Below are 21,661 nucleotides of genomic sequence, written 5' to 3'. Positions count from 1 at the left end.
AGCTAGCTTAATGAAACAACGGGATGTCTTGGTCAAGGGAAACAGGGGAGGGCGAATTTGAGTCTGGGAGGCAATGCTGGCAGCAGAATCTCCCGGCCCTGTTTTCCTTCTTAGGCAGACTGTTCCCAGAGGCCTCTGGACCTGGGGCCGACGTAGCAGATCTGGGTGCCTGAAGAAGGAGCTGCTGGCACAGCCTGCGTAGAGTCCTAAGGCTGATGTCCGTTGGCTCAGCTCTGGTCCTGAGACCTCCCACAGGCTGGGGGAGTGACCTGCTGATTGGCTGGGTCTGAGGTCATGCAGCTGCCCATGGAGAAGGGACAAGGGTTCTAGTCTCACCCCAACCACAAATAAGGTTGGGTAGAGGGGTTCCCCAAAGGAGCGTTGAGTACAAATAAGGGCAGGCGGATGCTAGGGAAGAGGAGGAAAGCGACAGATAGACTCTGCCCACGCTTATGGCTTATCCCGGCTGCGGTGTTGTGCCCAAAAGGAACATTGCCTGGTTGTGGAGGGAGCAGCCGGCAGCCTGCAGGGGAGAAGGGGCTGGAGAGCAGGCAGGGGACAGAACAGAGGCAATAGGACCCCATAGCTAGCTCTCCCATCACAGCCTGCCCCTGACTCTTCTCCTTGTATGTTTCTGGGATCATGTTCAACTTGTTGAGCCCTGGGCTCAGGAGCTATAGGAAGCTTCGAAAACCTTCACTTGTTTATTCTCCGCATTGTGTGTTTCTAGGAAGGTTGTTCCCCAGGAGGGCTTAACCTAAACTCCACCTTGGTATCCCCGGCTGACCTGTGAGGGCGTGGTTTAGTAGTCCTGCAAATCAGGGAGGGATGTTTCCAATGGACTTTTTGAAGCCGCCCTACTAAAATTATAATGTATTTGTTGGCAGGGTTGGGGGGGATATGTTTATGGACACTTTCTATACCCATCCTGTAGGAGGAGTTTAGGTTTTATTTAGCAGCTAACATTTAACTTCGTGTACACACTTCATGAGATTATTTGTGGTCTTTATGCCAATCCTATTAAGTAGGTACTGTTACTAACCCCATTTTACAAATGAGACAACTGAGACCCAGAGAAGTTAATTAAGTTCTCCAAGGCCACACAGCCAGTATACAGTGAAGCCAAGAGCGAACGAATATTTGGAGCTAAGACTTGGCTACAGGCGGCAAGGGCCTGAAGGACGCCACTGCCTCTGAACCAGGAACCCGGGGGAGCGTGAGAGCAGGCACGAGACATCCCATTTTCTGGGAGCCCCCCAAGGTCCTGGCCAGACAAAGAAGCCTGGGGAGCTAGGAGGCCCTCGTTCCCCAGCCCACCTCTCTTGGAGCTCAAGGCAGGGCTCCTTGCCAGAGGAGGCCGGTGGGTCCTGAATCAGGCTGGGGGACAGCCTCCTGCCCGAGTCCAAGGTCAGGCTGCTGGTGGTTTTCGGTGGCGGGGGCTGACTTCACCACCTGGGAGGCAGAGGCCTGAGCAGGATACAGCCTCCTCCAACACATCAGTCCGCGGGTGTTCGGTTCCTTTTGCCAAGTGCCGGAAAGAAACAGGAAATTGGGATGGAGGGTGATTTTCATTTTTTTCTTTCTTATACTTTGTTTAGTTTGTATCCTTTTCCTCTGCTACAAATAGCACGTGCCCCGAAAGCCGAGCAGCCGCGCCGATGTGTCTTCTGCCCGTGTAATAACTCACTCCTCTGCTTTGCGGACTAGGGTAGACTCTCAAAGAAGGAAAACTTCCCATAACCCCTCCACTGACAGATAACCACGCTCCCCCTCCAGCTTCTCTTTCTGCCGCACAGTACTTCCCAACCTTCCAGCGTGACCTTGAGTGAACCCCGACAGCCTCTTGTTCAGAGACTGCAGAGGCTGCCGCCAGCCGGGGGACGTGCCCCGCACAGAGCCCCCCAACCCAACCTTTGCGTCCCACCCACACAACTGGCCTCGGCCGCTGAGCCTGAATGAAGCCACTCTTCAGGCAGTTTGCATTTAAGGAATGTCCTAACTGGGCTGGGGAACAAAGGCCTCCCAGGCCCCAAAGCTGCCTTGTGTGGCCTGGCCCCAGGGGGCTGCTAGAAGGTGGCATGTCTGGCCCCGGCTGTCATGAGCCTCCTGACCTGCAGGGATTCCCTGGGGATCAGCTCAGACCCCTGGGCTTGCTGGCCTCCAGGGGAACAGCTCCCTGTCCCTCCTCCCTGCAACCCCGAGAGAGTTTTCCCAGCACAGGCCACCCGGGAGGGATCTGCCTTACGTGCTCCTCGCCCATCACCTGCTGGGGGCCGCCTCCGGGTGGTCATTCCAGAGCTGTCATCCGGCCCAGGTGGGGGACTGCAGTTACGGCTGGAGACTGTGAGCTCCTGGCCCAGACCTACCGGACAAAGGAGCCCAGGCCCTTTCATTTTATTTTACTTTATTTTTTAAAAGATATTTATTTATTTGAGAGCATGCATGCAAGCATGAGAGGAGAGAGCAGAAGGGGAGAGAATCTCTTGGGGCTCAATCTCATAACTGAGATCATGACCTGAGCCAAAATCAGAGCTGGTTGCCTAACTGACTGAGCCTCCCAGGGGCCCCGCCCAGACCCTTTTATAGGAGACAACTCAGGGGGCGCTTTCACTGGACGGCGTGTGTGTGGGTTTGGAAGCCTCATGCTCAGCAGATGTTCTCCAGGCCCTGACTTTGAGCAAAGCCCTGTTTAGGCACAGCGGGGAAACCAGATGCAGCCCCTCCTTACACAGGTCTTTCCTTTTTTTTTTTTTTTTTTTTAAGATTTTGTTTATTTATTTGACAGACAGAGATCACAAGCAGGCAGAGAGGCAGGCAGAGAGAGAGAAAGGAAGAGAAGCAGGCTCCCTGTGGAGCATAGAGCCCGATGCGGGGCTCGATCCCAGGTTCCTGGGACCATGACCTGAGCCGAAGGCAGAGGCTTTAACCCACTGAGCCACCCAAGTGCCCCTACACAGGTCTTTCATTGTCATTGGAGACACAGGACTCGCGTTCAGGGCATGAGCAGCAAATGATAAAGGTGGGAGAGTGGCCAGTAGGGCCATGTGCTTCTGGGCTGGCGGTGCTTCTGGGCAGGCTGAGGCAGAGGGGAGGTGGCCCTGGGCAGGCCCCGGGCCTCCCTGACCTGCTCTGCTCAGTGTGATGTCTTCGGCGGTGACTGTGTGAATTTCCGAAGGGCCCTAAGGAAGCAGTGCTGCTTCCAGCTGGCTCCGTGGCTGGGTTTGGAATTCTGCTCTTGGGGAGGTTGGTTCCACTGGAGAGGTCAGCGGTGAGCAAGCAAGCCGAGTTGTTTTTTCCAGCCGTGCAAAAACTGCAGCAAAGCATCTGTCCCATCTCTTCAGCCTGCACCACTCATCTGGGAATGCAGGCGGCGGCCCCCTGCGTGGGTAAAGTGTTTTAAGTGATGAGACTCCAAGATAGGTGAGAAAAAGCAGATCTTGCAAAAATGATGACAGGCGGACCTTGAAGGTCGACCCTGCAAGGGGTTGGGTGGGTGTGTACAATGCTGGTAAATGAAGCAAAACCCTCTCCTCGTTTCCTGAAGATGGAGATTAAAAAAAAGAAAAGAAAAGAAAACAAAAACAAAAACCAACTCCTCAAGTATTTCTTTTCTTTCTTCTTCTTCTTCTTCTTTTTTTTTTTTTTTAACATTGATTTATTTATTTGACAGAGAGAGCGATCATAAATATTTAGAGAGGCAGGCAGAGAGAGGGGGAAGTAGGCTCCCCACCAGAGCAGAGAGCCTGATTTGGGGCTCGACCCAGGACCTTGAGATCATGACCTGAGCCCTAGGCAGAGGCTTAACCCACTGAGCCACCCAGGCATCCCTCCTTGAGTATTTCTTATACTGGAGAAAGTTATGTACTTTCCGGGCTCCAAGGAGGCAGGAGCCGTGACAGCCTGCCCGAAGGTTAGCCTCTGAGTCTTTTGGGTGCTGATTTTCCATAAGAACTTCCACCTGTTTAAGCAGAATGGCGAACTGAGCTCCACAGTGTGTAAGCCTATAGGCACGTTGGTCCTTGCTGTCCACATCCTTACTGTCCAGAAGGGAAAAGATTTTGGGGCCAAAAAGGGACTTTCAAGCGTATCCGACTGCAGAACAGGCATCACCCTAGAAAGTTCTACATGTAAAAATCAGAGTTCAGTCTCGTAAAGAAGGACTGTGGAGATTTGCTTTTTAAGGAATCTTATAGATGTATAAAGTTGGGGTGCCTGGGTAGCTCAGTCGGTGATGCGTCCAACTCTTGGTTTCCGCTCAGGTCGTGATCTCAGGGTCGCGGGATGGAGCCCAGCATCAGGCTCCGTGCTCCGCGCAGAGTCTGCTTGAGATCCTCTCCCTCTGCCCTACTTCATGCTCACGTGCATGTATGTGCTCACGTGCTCGCTTGCTCTCTCTAAAAATAAACAGATCTTTAAAAAAATGTATAAAGTAAAAAGACTTTTTATAAAGCAATAATTATACTTTTATTTATCTCGGTGGTTTGTCAACTTGGCTACACCTTCGAGTCTCCTGGGAGAGAAGCTCCTGGAGCCCAGACCCCACCCAGAGCAGTTCCAGCAGGGCCTCTCTCATGCAGAAGGGCACAGGCATCAGAAATTTTTTTTTTTTTTAAACTTCCCAGATGATTCCATTGCGCAACCATTGCGAGGAATCGCCGCTTTTCCATTTGTAGCCGTGCCCCTGAGTGGGCATTAAGTCTTAAGTGTGAGGAACGCAGGCGTACCCTCCTGAGGCAGCGGGAAGGTGCTTTCAGGAGCAGGACAGACCCGGGTTAAGGACATGGAACCCTGCTGTGTCTGCGGAAGCCCCTGGCCAGGAGATCCGTGCACCCATGGAGACACTCGGGCTGCCCACCTCCACAGGACGGAATACCGCACAACAATCAAAAAGAAGAAATTGCTCATCTGTGCAACCACGTAGATAAATCTCACGTGCCTTATGTTAAGGAAGAGGACTCAGACCCCAAAGGCTAGGCAGGTTGCCAGAGGAGGAGCAGGAATGAAGTATTGGTAGACTACAGGCGAATGAGCCTTGAAATTGTTACACACTGTGAAGCCGTTCTACAGAAGGCCACATGTTCCTCGACTCCATCTATGTGAAATGTCTAGAGTAGGCAAGTGTGGAAGGGTACCCGTGTTAGTGTACTCACTGCCACTGATTTGTACACTTCAAAGTCATTAAAATGGTTAAGTTTATGTTACGCGTCTGTTGCCACCATAAAAAAACAAAGAAGAAAAGCCACTCATTAGCGTGCCGGGACTCAGCAGGTGCTTGGCGAAGGCTGGCTTGGCACGTGACCTTTCTGAAGAAAGGGGACTTCGGCCTCATGTGTTCCTTCTTAGGCGGAATGAAGGGGTGTGTTTTCCAGAAGCTCTTTTTGAGATCTTGAGGATTCCTCTGTGACCAGGAGGAAGGGACTTGGGATTTTCTGTCCTTGGTTGCAGCTACAGGGTGCCGTTGCTAGTCCCAGAAACTTCTCCCACATTCTTCACTGTGGTCGGTCCCCAGCAGTTGGGTTTGCACAGATAATATGCCCAGTGGCTCCATCTTCGGAACTGTTGGGGCAGGGAGAGGGATGCATGTCTTTATACTTAAAGAAGAGGTCTGTTTTGTTTCATATTTGGAGGGAAGATCATGGTCAGTCACAGGTCTTCAACAAATGCAGCTGAATAAATAAAACTGTGCGCATAAAACAGCGGGGGAGCCACGAAGAGCAACTTTTTCGGCATGTTGGGAAGACGCTTATGGTTGGGAACCTAGTGACCAAAAAGCAGGACTGCCTCAAGATGAGAAAGACCGGGGGAGGAGGTCACCAGGAGGCAGAGCTTGGCCATGGCCGAGGGCAATGAATGGAGCAGCTGAACCGCCCAGCGCTGCGTGGGCCTTGGAAGCCCCGAACAAGAATCTTATTGATGATTTGTCAGACCGTGAGCAGACAACTCTGAACTTTAACAGAGCCAGGATGGAAAGCCTGCACAAGGGCCTACAGTTTCCAGAATGAACAACACACTTATTTTTCCCTCCCTCTGCTGGAGGATGAGAGAGAAAGAGAGAGAGAGAGACACCAAAATGAGAAGGGGGGATGGAGGGGTGTTAGGGAGTGGGGGAAGGGGAATGGGATGGGTGCCTTCCAGAGCCTCAATGAAATGGCCACATTCCTCCGAGCTCTGAGGGCTGAAAAATGTCACCAGGGTTGGCACAAATGAGGGCCCTGCTTTTGTTGATTGTTATTTTCGAGAGTCTGGAGCTTGGCCTGAAAGGGTATGACCACAGGAGAATCCCTGGCCTCTGCTGTGCTTAGCACCTCGTTGGAGCCCCCAACCTTTCTGCAAAGGCTGCCCCTCAACCCGGAAGCGCTCCCACCCAGCCAGGAATACAGACCGGGCTCACTTGGAGACACCATGAACAGCTGGCGTGGACAGGGAGGAATGGCAGGAGGCAGAAGCTGATTGCTGCTGGTCATGGGCCTCTCTGGGTGCAGATCTAGAGAGGGGCAGATAGGACATCCCATGGTTTGTGGCTCTGGTTCCTGGTCCCTTGTTTCTTCAGCTCTGGGGCTTAGCCTTCCCCAGCACAGCCATTTAAGAGGAAAAGTGGGGGTGTCTCTGCTTTCTTGGTGCTCCCCCCCCAACTCGTCTGCCTGGCCCACTGGTTCCCCCAGAACTACAGGCCTGTGTCTGATGGCATTCTGCAGCTCTCTGTCACCCAGCACACCTTAAGTCCCTGCATCTCATGGAATTATCCCCAAGTCCCCTTGCCTCTGTATTGTACCCATCTAGAGTCCCCTGCTGTGCCTTTGCCAAGCATGGTGGAACAGGAGGCAGAGGTCATGGTCCAGATAAACCTCCCTGACTTCTTGGCGGTGGCTCCAGCCAAGCAATGACAGACAGCAAGTACTTGGGACTTGGAAGTACTTGGACTTGAGCCCCAGGGCCACTACTAACTGCAGATACAGGTCTCAAGGGCCCATTCCCATGCCATGCACTTGCAAGGGTGGTTGGAAGAATTGGGGGTGGGTGGGGTAGATCATCCCTCGTGGCCCCTGGATGCCATGATTAGTTCACACTCTTGTCATTCTCATCTGAGCTAGTGATGGTCCCCTGCCCACCCTTGCCTGCCCTCCTTGTCCTCCCTACTGTTTGAAGAGTTATTTGATCTCTAGGCTGTTGGAAGAACCGTGTGCATGGCCCTCCTCCAGCATTGTCTAGAGGTCCTGCGGGATAAGGCACGGACTCCTTAGCAAAGCAGATCAAGCCCTTATGGTCTGCCTGCCTGATCTAACGTCCCAGTTTTGGCCTTGGAGCCCGCCTTCCCCTGTGTCCCCCATGCCCCTTGTGCCCCAATGCACAGAGAGACTTGCAGTTTCTCAAATATCCTGTGTGCCTCCAGCACTTGAGCTGTCAGAACATCTCCTTGCCTTTTCCTGAAAGGCCTTTACCTCCTCCCAGCAAACTCCTATTCATCCTCAGTGGCGAGCTTATAAATTCCTCTTGCCGATAACCCCTGTTTGTCTTGTGACACCTTCCTGATCCTTGGACACATTCCTGAATCACTTCTCTGCTCACCCCAGTGTCCACTAGGCCCCTCTCCCCAGATGTGGAGCTCCCGGAAAGACTGGAGGACCCCATCTGGGTCAACTGTGTCTCCCCAGAGACAGACAGGACACTCTTTACCCTTTTGCCCGGTGCATACTTGCTTGCTTGAAGATAAACGCAAGCTGTTTTCCAGGAATCGGGATGCTTTGGGGAATAGCGGAGGACGCGAAACTGAAGAGGCGCTGAGTTTTCGTGCTTTTTTCTTTTTGGTGAGCGGAAGTAGCAGCAGTAACAGCCTGGAAAGGTTGAGAAGGTCAGGAAGAGCGCAGCTTGAGATCCCAACTGCTTTGCAAGACCCGTTTGCTTTTCCACATCCCCTGTAGCCGAGTTCAAGGCTCCATGTCATTTCCTTAGATTTAGCCTTTGTTTTCCCTGCTGTGACTTCTTTAAACTCCCTGCTTTTGAGCCTGTCGAGTTCCTGCAGCCAACAGGAAAGTCCTGAATAGCTGTTCAAAAAAACCTCAAAACCAAATGAAAACCACCCGAGAGGCCTTTACCCTTCGGCACCTCTTCCCAGAAGCCTTCCAGGCCTAAGACTCTTGTCTGATCTCCTCCCGCACTTTTTGGTATGAATTTTTGGTGGGGTGCCTTGGTTTGTGAATCTCTTCCCTCGGGCTGGGCTTGTTCTGCCTCTGAGCTTGTGTAAGGCAAGACCCACACTGTCCTGATCTCCATTTTAATTTTTTGGTTGGTTGAGGCCAAGGGCCCAGCCGAGTGCTGGGCACATCCTTGGGTCCCACTGTCTTGACTGGTGGGCTCTCGAAGTTCTCGCTGGTGCCCTCTCAAATCCCACTCCATCGAGAGTCTAATTGCTATTAAGCAGACCAGGCAAAAGCCATTGGCCTCTTGGAAACCCACTCTTCCCAACACAAAGAACAGGGCAAGAGACTCTGCTATTGGGCCCAGGGCCCTTCCCCAGGCAGAGCCACCCAAACGTGCCTTCCTGCTTGTGTTATCTTGGCTCTCACTTACCGTCTATCCATCTCTTCCCGGGCAGAGACAAAGGCCATCTTCCAAGTCGCCTCCAGGCATGGGAGCCACGCCACCGTTGACCGCAGGCAGCCTCTGGGCTGCTGGCCACCTTGACCTTCACGTGGCTTTTGATAAGCCACAGGGGAGTGGACACATCGACCTTGGTGGAGCTTGCTTCGATCTTAATCCTTTCAAACCAGGACCCTGAGAGGGAGAGTGGCGGTTTCTCTGCTGCTTCTCCAGCTTTGGCAAACTGGAGTTTCCTTCGCGGGGAGGGACCCCTGCCAGGAAGAGAGCGCTCTGATGGCGCCAGGCAGTACACACCCCCGTGGGCGAGCTGGCTGACCCCTGTATGTGATCGGATGGTCACATGAGCTGGCACTGCCCTCCTCTGAAACAAGCAAATCCTCACCCCCATCCCTTCCCCTGGCTCTTTCACGAGCAGTGGCAATAGTCATTCCAGGGAGTTTGGTTTTGTAGGGATGGGGTTCAAAGGTACTACCCCACGGAGGTCCAAGGAAGTGTTTGAACAGAGGCCACTGGTCTGTGCCTTAGAACCAGGAGAGCCCGAGGGCTTCTTTTTCTACTATAGGGAGTGGCAGGGGTAATCTAGGGCTCTTGTTCAATTCTGGGGAGTTAGGCTTTTGGGGGATGTTAGAAGAAAGATGGAGGCATCCAATGGGGTGTTGTTAGTACCTCTGTCTGTCTTAAGAGTCGGACAGGAGACGTGCTCTCTGCCATGAGCCCTGTGGACCTTCTGGGCCATCAGACCCATGTCTTCAAAATGGGCATAACCATGCTTAGCTCTTCAGCGTCTGAACTAGTAGGTGCCTGATATCATTCATTCATTCATTCATTCATCCATCCCATACACATTCATCCAACGCAGTGTAGGTGCCAAAGGTGTGGGACAGATGTGGTCCCCTCATTGAGCTAAGATTTTGTCATTTGTGTTTATAACTTTGTGAAACGGCAGGGCTTACACGGTCTTTGCCACTTTCCAGGTGAGGAAGCGAGCTTGGAGAGGGCGCGTGACGGCTCAGCGTTCCCACAGCAGGCGATACAGAGAGAGTCAGGGTTTCACTGGCTGCTGCATTCGGGAGCAGGGCCCTCAGGTGTGGGCTCTGGGCCTGCATCTAGACCGCCGGTTCTCAGTGTTGGCTGCACGCTAGAATCACCCCTGGAGGTTTAAGAACTACCGATTCCTGGGGCATCCGGGTGGCGCGGTCGTTGAAGCATCTGACTCTTAGTTTCTGCTCAGGTCATGATCTCAGGGTCTTGAGATCAAGTCCCACATTGAGCTCCACACTCTGTGTGGAGTCTGTTTGGGGTTCTCTCTCTCTCTGCTCCTATTCTTCTCTCTCTCTCTCTCTCAAATAAATTTTTAAAAAAAGAAGAAGAAGGAGAAAGAACTACTGACTCCTGGGTTCTATTCCCAGAGATCCTGATATCATCAGTCTAGGGTGTGGCTTAGGTATCCAGATTTTCTAAAGCTCTCCAGGTGACCCAGTGCAGCCAGGGTTGGAAAGCACAGCACAGAACCTCGAGGAGCTGGCTGCCATTACTGAGAGCATGTTCTGGAGGGCCACTGGGCAGCAGAGCCAAGATGGCGACCCCATCCGCAAACGCAGCATCCTATAGACAGCAACAGCAACAACAGTGGTGAATGTGCCCGGTGCCCACACTGTTGTCCTCTGCGCTAGCATCTCTGCAGGGTGGCTTCAGGGAGAGACTGACGAGCATTTCTACAATGGTGGAGCCAACTTGATACCTTGAATCCGTGGAACCAGAGCCCTTTGCCAGCTTGGGAGTGATGCTAGACTCCATTTCGGTGGAGGAGGCTTATTTACTGAAGAAACTCAGGAAGGTCTTGTTTTTCTGTTTGCCCAGCCGTGGCTTCTGATGAATCATCCCTCTTTCAACAGGGGCAACATAATCACTGTTTCATCTTGGAGTGACTCTGTTTGTCTGTCCTTGGGGAAAGGATGAACAGTTGGGTCAACCACAGCAAAAAAAAAATTTTTTTTGATGGTTCCAGGTTTGATCTGTGTTCAAGTTCCCTAGGTCCTGAGCTGTCCTGATTGGCTTTTTATCAAGGAAGCAATCCTGTTTGCAGACTGTCATGGCTTGACGGGCTTGGCTGGGCTGTCTTGGCTGTCTTGCTTGTCTCGCTCCAGCAAATGGGAGACCTGCGGCTTCAGCCGGCGTCATCCATCTCCAAACCAAGGGCCTGCTTTTCCTCCCCCAGACCCCAGCTCTGGGAATCCCACTTTTGGCTGGGCCTCCTAGGTGCTTTCAGGGCTCCCCCCCAAGTCCCTCCCATGCAGGACCACAGGGCCCATGGCGAGATGGTGCAGGATGTGGGGGTGTGTCTGACCTGGCCCTTCGGAGAGCAGGCAGCAACTATAAAGGGTTCTCTTTTCTGTCTCTAGCCCTGGAGCAGCTGTTGACGGAGCTGGACGACTTCCTCAAGATTCTCGACCAGGAGAACCTGAGCAGCACAGCTGTGGTGAAGAAGAGCAGCCTGGCCGAGCTCCTCCGGGTCTACACCAAGAGCAGCAGTAAGTGTGACCCGGGGGCCTCCGAGAGGTCCTCATGGAAAGAAAGATAGTCATGCTCGGGCTGCCACAACAAAGCCCCACCGACTGGGTGGCTTAAACAATAGAAATTTGTTTCCTCAGAGTTCTGGAGGCCAGAAATTTGAGATCAAGGCTTTGGGCAGGGTGGATTCCTTCAGAGGCCTCCTTCTTTGGCTGTAAGTGGCTGCCTTCTGTCTGGGTCTTCAGACCACCTTCCCCCTGGGTCTGCGTCCAAACCTCTTCTTCATACAAGAACTCTGATCCTGTTGGACTGGGGCCCACCCTGGTGGCCCCGTTTGACATCAAGGACCCCTTCCCCTACCAGAATCACATTCTGAAGTATTCAGGGCGAGGACTTCATAGATGAATTTGGGCAATGGGAGTAGGGAAAGCAGTTCAGCCCCTCGCGGTGGTCCAGGGGTGATGTGACCTGAATGTGAGCCCAGGAAATCTCTGAACACTCAACACAGCAGCCCTGAGTGTGGTTTTAAACAAAATGTTTCCAAAGCACTTTTCTTCATTTGCTCAAGGTAGAGCAGGGCTAAGGAACTGTCCGGGTAAGAGCCAGTGCTTAATTGAGCATTTCCTACATGCACACGTTCCTACGTGCACACGTTCCTACATGCACACGTATTAACTTGTTTCATGTTCAAGGCCCCCTTCTGAGCTTGGTGCTGTTGCTACAGACGAGGGTGTTACAGATGAGGTCTGCAGAGTTGAAGTCACTTGCCAGTGTCCTGTGGCCCAGAGGAAAACAGAGTTTTAAAGCTATAGATCACAGAACCCTAAGTACCTGGGTTTTTTTTTTTCTTATCCTTTTCATTGAGGTGGATTTTATATACACCCAAGTACGTAGATCTTAAGTATCCAGTTCAGTGAGTTCTGAAAATTGTGTACACCTGTGTTCCTACCATCCCAAACAAGACAGAACATTTTTATCATTCCGGAAAGTTCTTTCTTGCCCCTTCCCAGCAAATTCCTCCCCACCCCCACCCTTGCCCCAAGGGAACCGTTGTTTTGATTTCTCCCACCATACCTGTGTTGCGTTCGCCGGTTTGGGCTATTACTTTGGGCTATTACGACTGAAAAAATTGCTCTGAACATTCTCGCTCAAGTCTTCTTGCGGGTATGTGGTTTCATTTCCAGCACACTCAGATTTTCTTTCTTTCTTTCTTTTTTTTTTTTTAAAAAAAGCCTTTTTGTGAAGTCCTGACAGTTTAGTTGAGTCTATTTTTACGTCGGATGTTTGAGAATGGGAAGTGATATTTCGGGACAGCGAGGGACCAGAAGAGGGCATGTGATCCATGTGCCCGGTGGCAGGAGCGGCCGAGACAAGACGCACGCTCGAGGAGGGAAGCAGACCCTCTGCATCCAGATTCCCCCGCACGTCCAACCCAGATCCACCAGGCTACGTTTTGGGGTTGCTTTTCCTTTCCTTTGTTCCCTGTGGACCTAGTTTTTACTCTCTTGAGTGAGAGAGAAGGCCTAACACTGAGGCGCATTGCCACCTGCCCGGTGGCCCTCCCTTGTGCCAGAACGAGCTGGCTCCCTTAGCCTTCTGTGAGAGGCGATTTCCTGGAGCCCAGTTTGGAGCCTTTGCTGCTCCCCAGGCCATCCTGGGGTTCCCAGGCTCCTCCCGGCTCCATGGCAAGCCTTGGTGGCCTGCGTCAGTGCTGGTCAGCAGCACATCAAAGGTGGGAAGGTGAGGTGAGAAATGCATTACAAAGAGGGTGAGTTAGAGATGAGTCACCCCGAGGCCGGATCTATCAAGGCAGCTCTGTAAGAAGCACATTCCCGTCCCACCGACAGGTCAGGTTGGATGTGCTCTGACTTGAGATGTTTTAATGATAGACAGCAACTCCACTGGGAATTGGAAGACCCACGGGTTGGGCTCTGAGCCCGGGTTCCTGGTTCTGATCACTCTCTCAGGAACCCCTGGGTGGGCTCCCCCTCTTTGGGGTCATGTGCTGTGTAGCTTCCTGTAGGATGACCTTTGTTTCACCCCAGATCTTTGCACCTTCTGCTCTGATAAAGTCAACCCTCCCCCCACCCTCGTCTCTGCAGCTTGCAGGAGGCGCCCCGACAATGGCCCACAGTGCACCACTCAGACCACCGGAAGTGCGTGCACAGCCTTACCGAGACCTGCGGCTGCCACTCCTGTTCCATGGTGTCCATTCTGGTCCTCTTTGCTCTGTCTTAGCTCGCAGAGCGGTCAGAGCAGCAGCAAACAGCTTTTGAGCACCTACTCTGTCCCAGCATGGGGCTTAGTGTGTGAAATGATATGGGTGGTGCCACCTCGTTCCTACCCCAAGTGCATGAGAGAGTTGTCCTCGTCTTCTCAACTGGAGAGTCTTCTCTTCAAGGCACATGGCTGCGAGTGGCTCGGGGCTGGGCAGGCAGCCCTAACCGCGGTCTCCCCCCCCCCTTGCCCCATATTCCAGACTCATCTGCACCACTGAAATTGTGCTGCACGGGGCAGAATCCTGAGTCCCTGAAATCAAAGCATCTGTCCTCCTTCCCAGCCTCCGAGGCCCTTCTTGCTGTGTACGTTCCAGAGAATTAGCTCAGCTTGATGGGACTTGTAGGTGGAGGCAGGTTGATCATTTTGAGATAGTCTGTGGTCTACACTGGCTGAGCTGTTGTTTACTCCCACACATTTTGGGCAGAGTATGAGACAGAGAGAGAGAGAGAATATGTGTTTACCCTTTCCAAATTTGGGTTTTCTGATCTTTTATTGTATGGGCGTAACAAGAATTTTCTGCTCTCTTTGCCTTTCATCTGCATGGTGAGGTCAAGGCAGGGTTTGAGTTTTGTTTACAGGAGATTACTCTTTGTTCCTGTTTTCACCTGAGAGGGCTGTGGATCTCCCAGTGCCCTGCTCAGAGAGTCTGGGAAAGTGTCGGGAGAGCCCTTCAGATGGGAAATCTGCTGATGTCCTGTCTATCCAGCTGTAGCAAAGAGGGTCCCTGTCCCTCCATCCTGACCCTCCCGTTCTCTGGGAAAGACCACCCCCTTCACACAAGGGTCATTCCCCAGGAGTCATGTGCTTACTCAGGGCACACTGAGCTCTCCTTTCCAACCCCACCTGTGCTGTTGTCATTCCCTACCTGCTTGTGTTGACTGTCCGGGGAGAATCCGCTTCCCCCACCCATGTTAGGTCACAGAGGTAGAAACAGTGTCTTCTATTTCATTTGTGCCGTAGGCCCAGCACCTCGCATAGGGCCGGGTGCTCAGTGCATTTCTGAAAATGAATGAGAGAATGATAGAAAATTCTCCAACCAAGGCTACCACCTGCCAGACACAGGACAGCTCAGCCATCCCCTGTTATAGGGCCAAGTTCACTGGGCATTTCCCAGGATCGCAGATGGTCCTGAGAGGCTCTTACTTACCAACCTGGATGGTCCTGAATTAGCAACCATGCGGCCTGCAGCAGAGCGCCCAAGGGCAGAAGACAGCCTCGAGAAGTGGCCGGTGCTGTGCGTTTTCTCTGCAATTTACAAGCTGCCATCTTGGGGAGAAAACACCTGCCCCGAATCTATCAGTTAAAACAATGACAATTGTATCTTGCCTTTTTTTTCTTTTTACAAGAATGTGGGTTTAGTCAACAGTAAGAAAAAAAAATGAACATAAGATTAACATTGCGCTATTTACATTCCTTCAGTTCCTATTTTGAGCTTTATCGGTATCATCTGAATATTTTTATGTAGTCGTGTTTTGCCTCTGTATTCTGCTTTAGGTTATTTTTACATTTAGAATTGCTGCCTGTGCACATTTCCATGTGCTGACAGTTCCCATATTTTTCTTTTTTGGCTATTCTGAAACCTGATTCTTTAAGTGTTGGATATCTCTAATTGTGGACCTAGAGCCACTTTGATATTTTTCGCAATTGGGTAGTGTCCATGGGTGGATGAACAGTGACATTCATCTAGTTTCTGGTTAGTGGCATTAGGTTTTATAATTTATTTTTTTTTAATTAAAGGTTTTATTTATTTATTTAACAGACAGAGATCACAAGTAGGCGGAGAGGCAGGCAGAGAGAGAAGGGAGGGAGGCAGGCTCCCCGCCGAGCAGAGAGCCCAATGCTGGGCTCGATCCCAGGACCCTGAGATTATGACCTGATCTGAAGGAAGAGACCCAACCCACCGAGCCATCCAGGCGCCCTTAGGTTTTGTAATTTAAAAGAAACCTCAGACAGGGGCACCTGGATAGCTCAGTTGATTTTGCATCTGCCTTCAGCTCAGGTCATGATCCCAGGGTCCTGCTCAGCAGGGAGCCTGCTTCTCCCTCTCCCTCTACCCTACCCCCTCACTTGTGCTCTCTCTCCCTCCTTCTCTCAAATAAATAAAATCTTAAAAAAAGCAAAACTCCTACAACATTACAATAAACATCCTCAAATAAAACTTTGTTTACATGCTAGAGTTTATCTTTAGGATAAATTTCTGGCAGTGGAAATACTGGGTTAAAGGTGATGAGCATTTGGAAAAAAAAAAAAAAAAGAATATGAACACTTAAATTATCCTCCCAAATCTCTTCCAAAATGTCTGTGCCAACTGACACACCCTCTAGTAATCCATTTGTTTTTAAAGGTGACTGCTGTTGTTCATGCTGATGTGTGATTTTTTTTTCCCCAACTTTTCCCATTATCGAGCCTTTGAGCCATTCCCCATGGTTTCGACTGTCATTTTTAATCTTTTTTAGTTATAGGATTAACTTTTTTAAGTTCCTTAATATTTGTGTTTCGTCCTCTTGGAAACTTAAGAGTTCGGTAAAAGCAGGCAGTGTGCATCACCGTTGTTTTCCGTGCTAGGCAGACAGGGCCGGTGAGTTAGCTCTTCTGCTCTGAATTACACGATTAATGCTTGAGCTTGCTGCCCCCACTCCTGCAGAGCCCTTTTCTGTGTGCTCTCCTCTAGGGAGGGTCCTGACCCCACCACTCTGGCTCTCACTGAGTGGAAGGCTACCAGTTGTGGCTAGCTGCATTTAGACCTCATAGTTCCCTCCCATGAGCTCTGGCAGGTTGGGGTGGTTTGCTGACGGGTCCTGGCAGGGCCTGGCACTGATGTGGTGGTGATCCCGCAGACCGATGGCAGAAGACACCTCTGGCTGGGTCCTCCCCGTGTTCTTCTGGGTTTCCAGGGCTCTGGTTTTGCAGGCCTTTGGGCTGGAGGCTGGGTGGTCTGTGGCGTGAGTCTGACCCTGAGCTGCTTCCATCACCTGGGGGTTGACTCGGGTCCTCTCACTCGGGGACATGGTCTCCAGTGGAGACACAAGTTTCTAGGAAATGCAAATTAAGGGGCAAAAAGGGAAATGCAGGAGGATTTCTAAGAGGAGAAGCATTTGGACGAGCTGTCTTCTGAAGAAAGGGTCTTTGGGGCATAAACTGAGCAGTGTTAGGAGACCATCATTTCTCTGCCCAGATAGGCACTGGAAAGGTAGCCCACACAGAAATGATTTTAGGCACTAGGGTGGCTCAGCTTGTTAAGCATCTGCCTTTGCCTCAGGTCAGGATCCCAGGGTCCTTGGATTAAGCCCTGTCGGGTGCTCCCCGCTCAGCAGGGAGTCTGCTTCTCCCTCTCCCTCCCCCCTGCTTGTGCTCTCGCTCTCTAATGAATAAATAAAATCACCAGAAATATTTTACGATTTAAATGAAATGCTAGAAAACCCAGAGAAATCTGCTTGGTGGAATACGGGGTAGACCTTTGAGGTGTGGGTGCCCTTCCACTCTCGTTCCAGAAGCTACCCTTCTGCTCCTATCTTTTCCCTCTCCCCACCCCCTGCCACCCCCACCCTCAAGCTAGAAAATTCACAGTCAGCAGCTTGGCCTTTCTGTTTTTGGAAATTTGTCAACTCTATAATGGACTCTTTCAATCAAGTCAAAATGTTGTATGCTTTTACGGGAACCCAGGCTAATGACAGTCTCTCGGGGGACACTGTTTCTCTCTAGAGCCATTTCCCATTGTGGAATCCCATGAAGCCTTTGTCTTCCATCCTCCCTCTGCAGGTTCTGATGAGGAGTACATTTATATGAACAAAGTGACCGTCAACAAGCAGCCGAATGCGGAGTCCCAAGGCAAAGGTAGAGGCTAACACTGCTGATCTCCGCTGGCTTCCGGGAGGGGGAGGCATAAGCTTTGGTTCCCATTCCCCGCCCCGCTTCCTCCCAGCCAGCACCAGACAGCCCAGTGGAGTTATTTCTGGCACTCACATTTTGGCTGATGGTATTTCGGGTTGATGTATTTTGGGACATTCCATCAAGCCACCTCCTTGCCTCTTAAAGGTCTCCTGTCCCCTTCGTGGATAAAGCCCTAAAGTCTCAGCTTTTCCCAGCATCATCCCAGGAGTAGGAAGTCACGGACAGGTGTTCTAGGAAAGCAGCCGTTGTATGGTGCTGATTCCATGCTCCAGCTTTATATCTTTTGATAGAAGTCTGGATTGTATGGGCATGGGGGTGGGGCGGTAACAGGACGGAAACGCTGACGCCTGCACCTGCCTTAATCAGAAGTTTTGCTCAAGGTGCTGTCTCAGCAGAACATTGTATCTTACATTGGAAGGACATACTGTGTCTTCCATGACATCTCCCTCTTATGCTCTGTCTGGCTCTCCTTTTCTCTGAAGACCTTCAGGAGGTCTGGCAGGACCTCAGGGAGGCCCAGCATCTGCAGAGCTGCCGTGCTGCTGAGGAGAGGGGATTAAAAGCCCCATCTCCCAACTCCCCAGCCTGTGACCGAAATGCATAGGCTTAGCAAGAGGTGGGGACACCACACTGTGGGGCCCTGGGTCCTGTCCAAGGCTTGGCTTCAGCTGCCAGCCACACAAGCCCAGAGGTCAAATCTGTCTGAGTCTGTCTGTCCTGGGGCTGGCTGGGCTGCTGGCTGAAACCATCAGGCAGGTGCGCCGAGGGCTGGTGGCCAGTCCTCCCCATGTGGCTTTGGCACTTTCTGTTCCACAGCCAAGCCTGGGGCTCAGCAGAAATGACTGACAGGCCAGCTGCCACTGTGCCCAGGGTCGTTTCCCTTCTGGGATGGAAAGAGCCGTAATCACAGGGTTGGGACTGGGAACAGCTTCCCTGCTGCCTGAAGCTCTGTGGCTGGGCCATTTTTGGCATAGGGCAATTGGAAGAGATGGTGCAGAGCCTGCCGGAAACCCCAAACCAGTTCCTTCTGAGGAATCTGCCCCGGCTGAGGCACTATTCTTGGCCAAAATACCACATTGGCCCCTGGGACCGCCCACCTGGGTAATTAACACCTGCTCAAATAGATCTCATGGTCCACGTGACCAGACACCCCAGGATCATGGGAGGGATAAGGCTGGGAGACTGGGCACCCCTCACCGAAGCCTTCTCCTCTTCGCTGCCCACAGCACCCGAGGAGCAGAACCCACTGGCCAACGGGGAGCCTGGCCAGCACTCTCTGGCCCCACAGAAGAGTCTTCCAGACCTCCCGCCACCCAAGATGGTAAGTGTTCACCGGAGACCCCTGATGTCCTGACTGGGGCCTCTGTGAAATTCCAGTTGTTTTCACAGGCATCAGTCCCCCACGTGGCTGGCATTTTCTGAGCACCTACTATGTGCACCTTCTGTGGACACATACTGTGTGCAGGACATGGGGCAAGGCGCTGGGAGAGACGGAACTGAAGAATGCCCGCCTGCAGGGGACGTCATTGCCCAGGACCGCAGTGCTCAGGACACTAAGGCTTATGGGAGTGGGAGATGCAGGGAGCTCGTTGGCTTCATCAAATGCCGCCATGTGTTTGAGGCTCTACCGGGCTCCCTCCAGCACCATGCGAGGGGTGCCATGTTGATCCGTGGTCCACAGTTCAGGCCGCAGCGAACTTCTAGGAATGTAAATCATATCGCTTTGCACTTCCTGCTTCAGACCTGCCAAAGGCTTTCATTAAACTTAGGGGGGGAAAAAATCCGTGTTCCTTAACCCAGCCCCACAGCCTACACGGTCTACACAGCCTGGCGCCCAGCTGCATCTCCAGCCTCAGTGCCCCTGCTCCTCACTGGGCTCCTGTCCCTGGATGGGACCACATATCGGTGTTGCCTCAGGATTCTTGGTCCTTTGTGGACCCCGACTCTTCAGTGGCTGCCACCTCCTCACCTCGCAGGCTTTCACAGACAGGCTTTCCTTGCCCCGATACATGAGACATCACACCTCTGTCCCCCCTACTGTCTGCCCCATGGCCAGTGACCCCTCCATGGCACTCACCACCGTCAAAATTGTCTTCGTACTATTTGCCTCCCCGACCAGACGTGAGCTGCCCAGGATGGGGAGAGCGTCTCTCGTTTACTGCTTCCTGGCCTGTGTCTGCACACGGAAGGCCATGCGCATGTATTTGTTCATGGACGGCGGGGTGGATGGAATGAATTATGGAACGCTACAGACGTGGGTTCAGATCTCAGTGCTGCCAGGTACGAGCTCTTTGAACTGGAGCAAGTCATTTAAGGTCTCTGGGCCTTCGTTTCCCGGTCTTTGAAAGAATGTGAATCTCTGTCTCCTAAGAAGTCTTGCTCGACAGGCTAAGGCCGTGCATAGCATACTAGGTCCGCATTCAGGGAGGCGGGCAGCTGTGTTTATATTTAATGGGCGAGGAAACCAAGAATCGGCAAGTTTATAGCATCTGAATATTATACACACAGAAAGCGACAGAACCAGAATTTGCACCCACGTTCTTTCCTGTCTAGGACCTGGTCAGGGAGGTTTCTTGAGAGGTACGAGGCGAGAAGTAGGAAGGATTTCTTTCTTTTTTTTTTTTTTTAAAAGTTTTACATTTTTATTTATTTATTTTTTATTTTTTTTAAGATTATTTATTTATTTATTTGAGAGAGAGAGAGACAGTGAGAGAGAGCATGAGTGAGGAGAAGGTCAGAGAGCGAAGTAGACTCCCCATGGAGCTGGGAGCCTGATGTGGGACTCGATCCCGGGACTCCAGGATCACGCCCTGAGCCGAAGGCAGTCGTCCAACCAACTGAGCCACCCAGGCGTCCCAGTAGGAAGGATTTCTATAGGTAGCAGGTCCTTGGGTCAGGAAGTGGGAAGGATTTCTTTCTATGGGCAGCAGGGTCCTGGGTTCAGCGTCAGCAGGAAGCTCTGCAAATCCGTGGGCACTGAGCTCCTACCATGCCACCCAGGGACAGACCTGTGGGCTTGGGTTCCTGCCAAGGCTGACCCCAGCCTGGCCCCCTCCATCCACGCCTCCCCGGGGTGGCCGGGCTCCTCAGGCTGCACTCACAGCTGGCAGGCTGTTCTGGAATGCCTGGGACAGCATCCCACTGCGCGAAGCCCTCCCTCTGGGAGACAGCTCACAGAGACTCTTCATCTCAGGCTGGGTGAGACTTGATGGCCTGAGCCTGAGGGCCTGGTATCCCCAGGATGCTGACAAAGCAGGTGACGGCCACACCAGAGTAGCTAGCCACCCCGATGCACACAAACATGGTCCTCCCCGCCATGTGTCTAGAGGTGCCGACTTCTGTCACTGTTTCTATATGAAGAAACAGGCTCAGTTAAAAGAACCAGCCAGGGGCCCGCCTCTGGGATATAGCAGGGCCCAGGTCTGAGTGCAGGTTCTTGGTTTCCAGGGCCTTCTGCGGCCCGGCTGCTGGAAGCCCTTCTTGCAGCAGAGTGAAGGCATCCGTTCTGTTCTCCCAGCCACAGGCTCCCCTCACTTTCAGCTCCAGGACTGAGGAGAGGGGGTGCGGCCCCTCCAGGCCAGACCCTTACTTAGCCCCTACACAAACCAGTTGGCGATGCTCTGGTTTATCTGGTGTGTTTCAGGCATTGCCAGGTGGGTCGGGGAGGGGAGGCAGCTGCTCTGAGCTGGAACTTTCAGGAACTCAGCATCAGATTCTGATCAGGGCTGTTAGCTCCTGGGTAGCAGAAGGGCCAACGGGGCCTACCATAACCCACCTGCGGCAGCCGCTTCTGGGCCAACACCTGTGCCAGGAGGCGCCCACCAGGCCAGGGTCATGGGCACCGAGTCCTGGGGGGCACTGGCTTGCTCTGGAAATTGCTTTGCCGGCGTGGTGGGGGAGGAGGCCCTGGACCAGGTCCTAGTGAGAATCAGGCCGCCCTGGTCCCAGCGGCTGCTGGGAACCTGACTCCGGAGTTGATGACTCCTACGCAGGTCCCAAGGGCCCTGTGACAGGCGCCACGGGGACTCCGAACAAGACCAGGGCAGGTGGCCTCCCCTGGCACAGGCTTCTTGTGTTGGCCGTGACTGCGGGGCCGTCCGTCCGGGGCCGGAGAGGCTCGTATCGGCCCTTGAGAAAAACCCTGGAGTTGGGAGAACTGTCGCCACCCAAAATAACACAAATAAATAACACCCAGGGGGCCCTTCAGGTGTGAGGTGGTTGCTCCCACGGACGCGACGCAGTACCGGCCCCAGGGAGGGTTCCACCAGGCAGGCTGACGTTCCCCTCGTCCTTGTGGGGTTTCTCTGCCGAGAAGGACAGGGGCTACTGACCTGACTGCTGCCCTTCCTGGGTCCCTCCTTGTCCTGTTTGGGGTGCCCAC

The 21,661-nt window shown here is 52.5% G+C and overlaps 1 protein-coding gene across 3 annotated transcripts in view; it reads left to right on the top strand.

Moving 5' to 3' along the window:
- Positions 1-21,661, top strand: part of AFAP1L2 (actin filament associated protein 1 like 2) — a 98,014-nt gene that overhangs the window by 47,417 nt on the left and 28,936 nt on the right. For all 3 annotated transcript variants that reach the window (XM_044240578.1, XM_044240577.1, XM_044240579.1), the window contains exons 2-4: positions 11,001-11,129; positions 17,149-17,223; positions 18,507-18,601. In XM_044240578.1, coding sequence (XP_044096513.1) covers positions 11,001-11,129; positions 17,149-17,223; positions 18,507-18,601 — 299 coding nt within the window. The remainder of the gene's footprint in view (positions 1-11,000; positions 11,130-17,148; positions 17,224-18,506; positions 18,602-21,661) is intronic.

This window comes from Neovison vison, chromosome 2 (assembly GCF_020171115.1).
Source record: "Neovison vison isolate M4711 chromosome 2, ASM_NN_V1, whole genome shotgun sequence".
Taxonomy (NCBI): domain Eukaryota; kingdom Metazoa; phylum Chordata; class Mammalia; order Carnivora; family Mustelidae; genus Neogale; species Neogale vison.
This window is presented reverse-complemented; position numbering and strand designations above follow the sequence as displayed.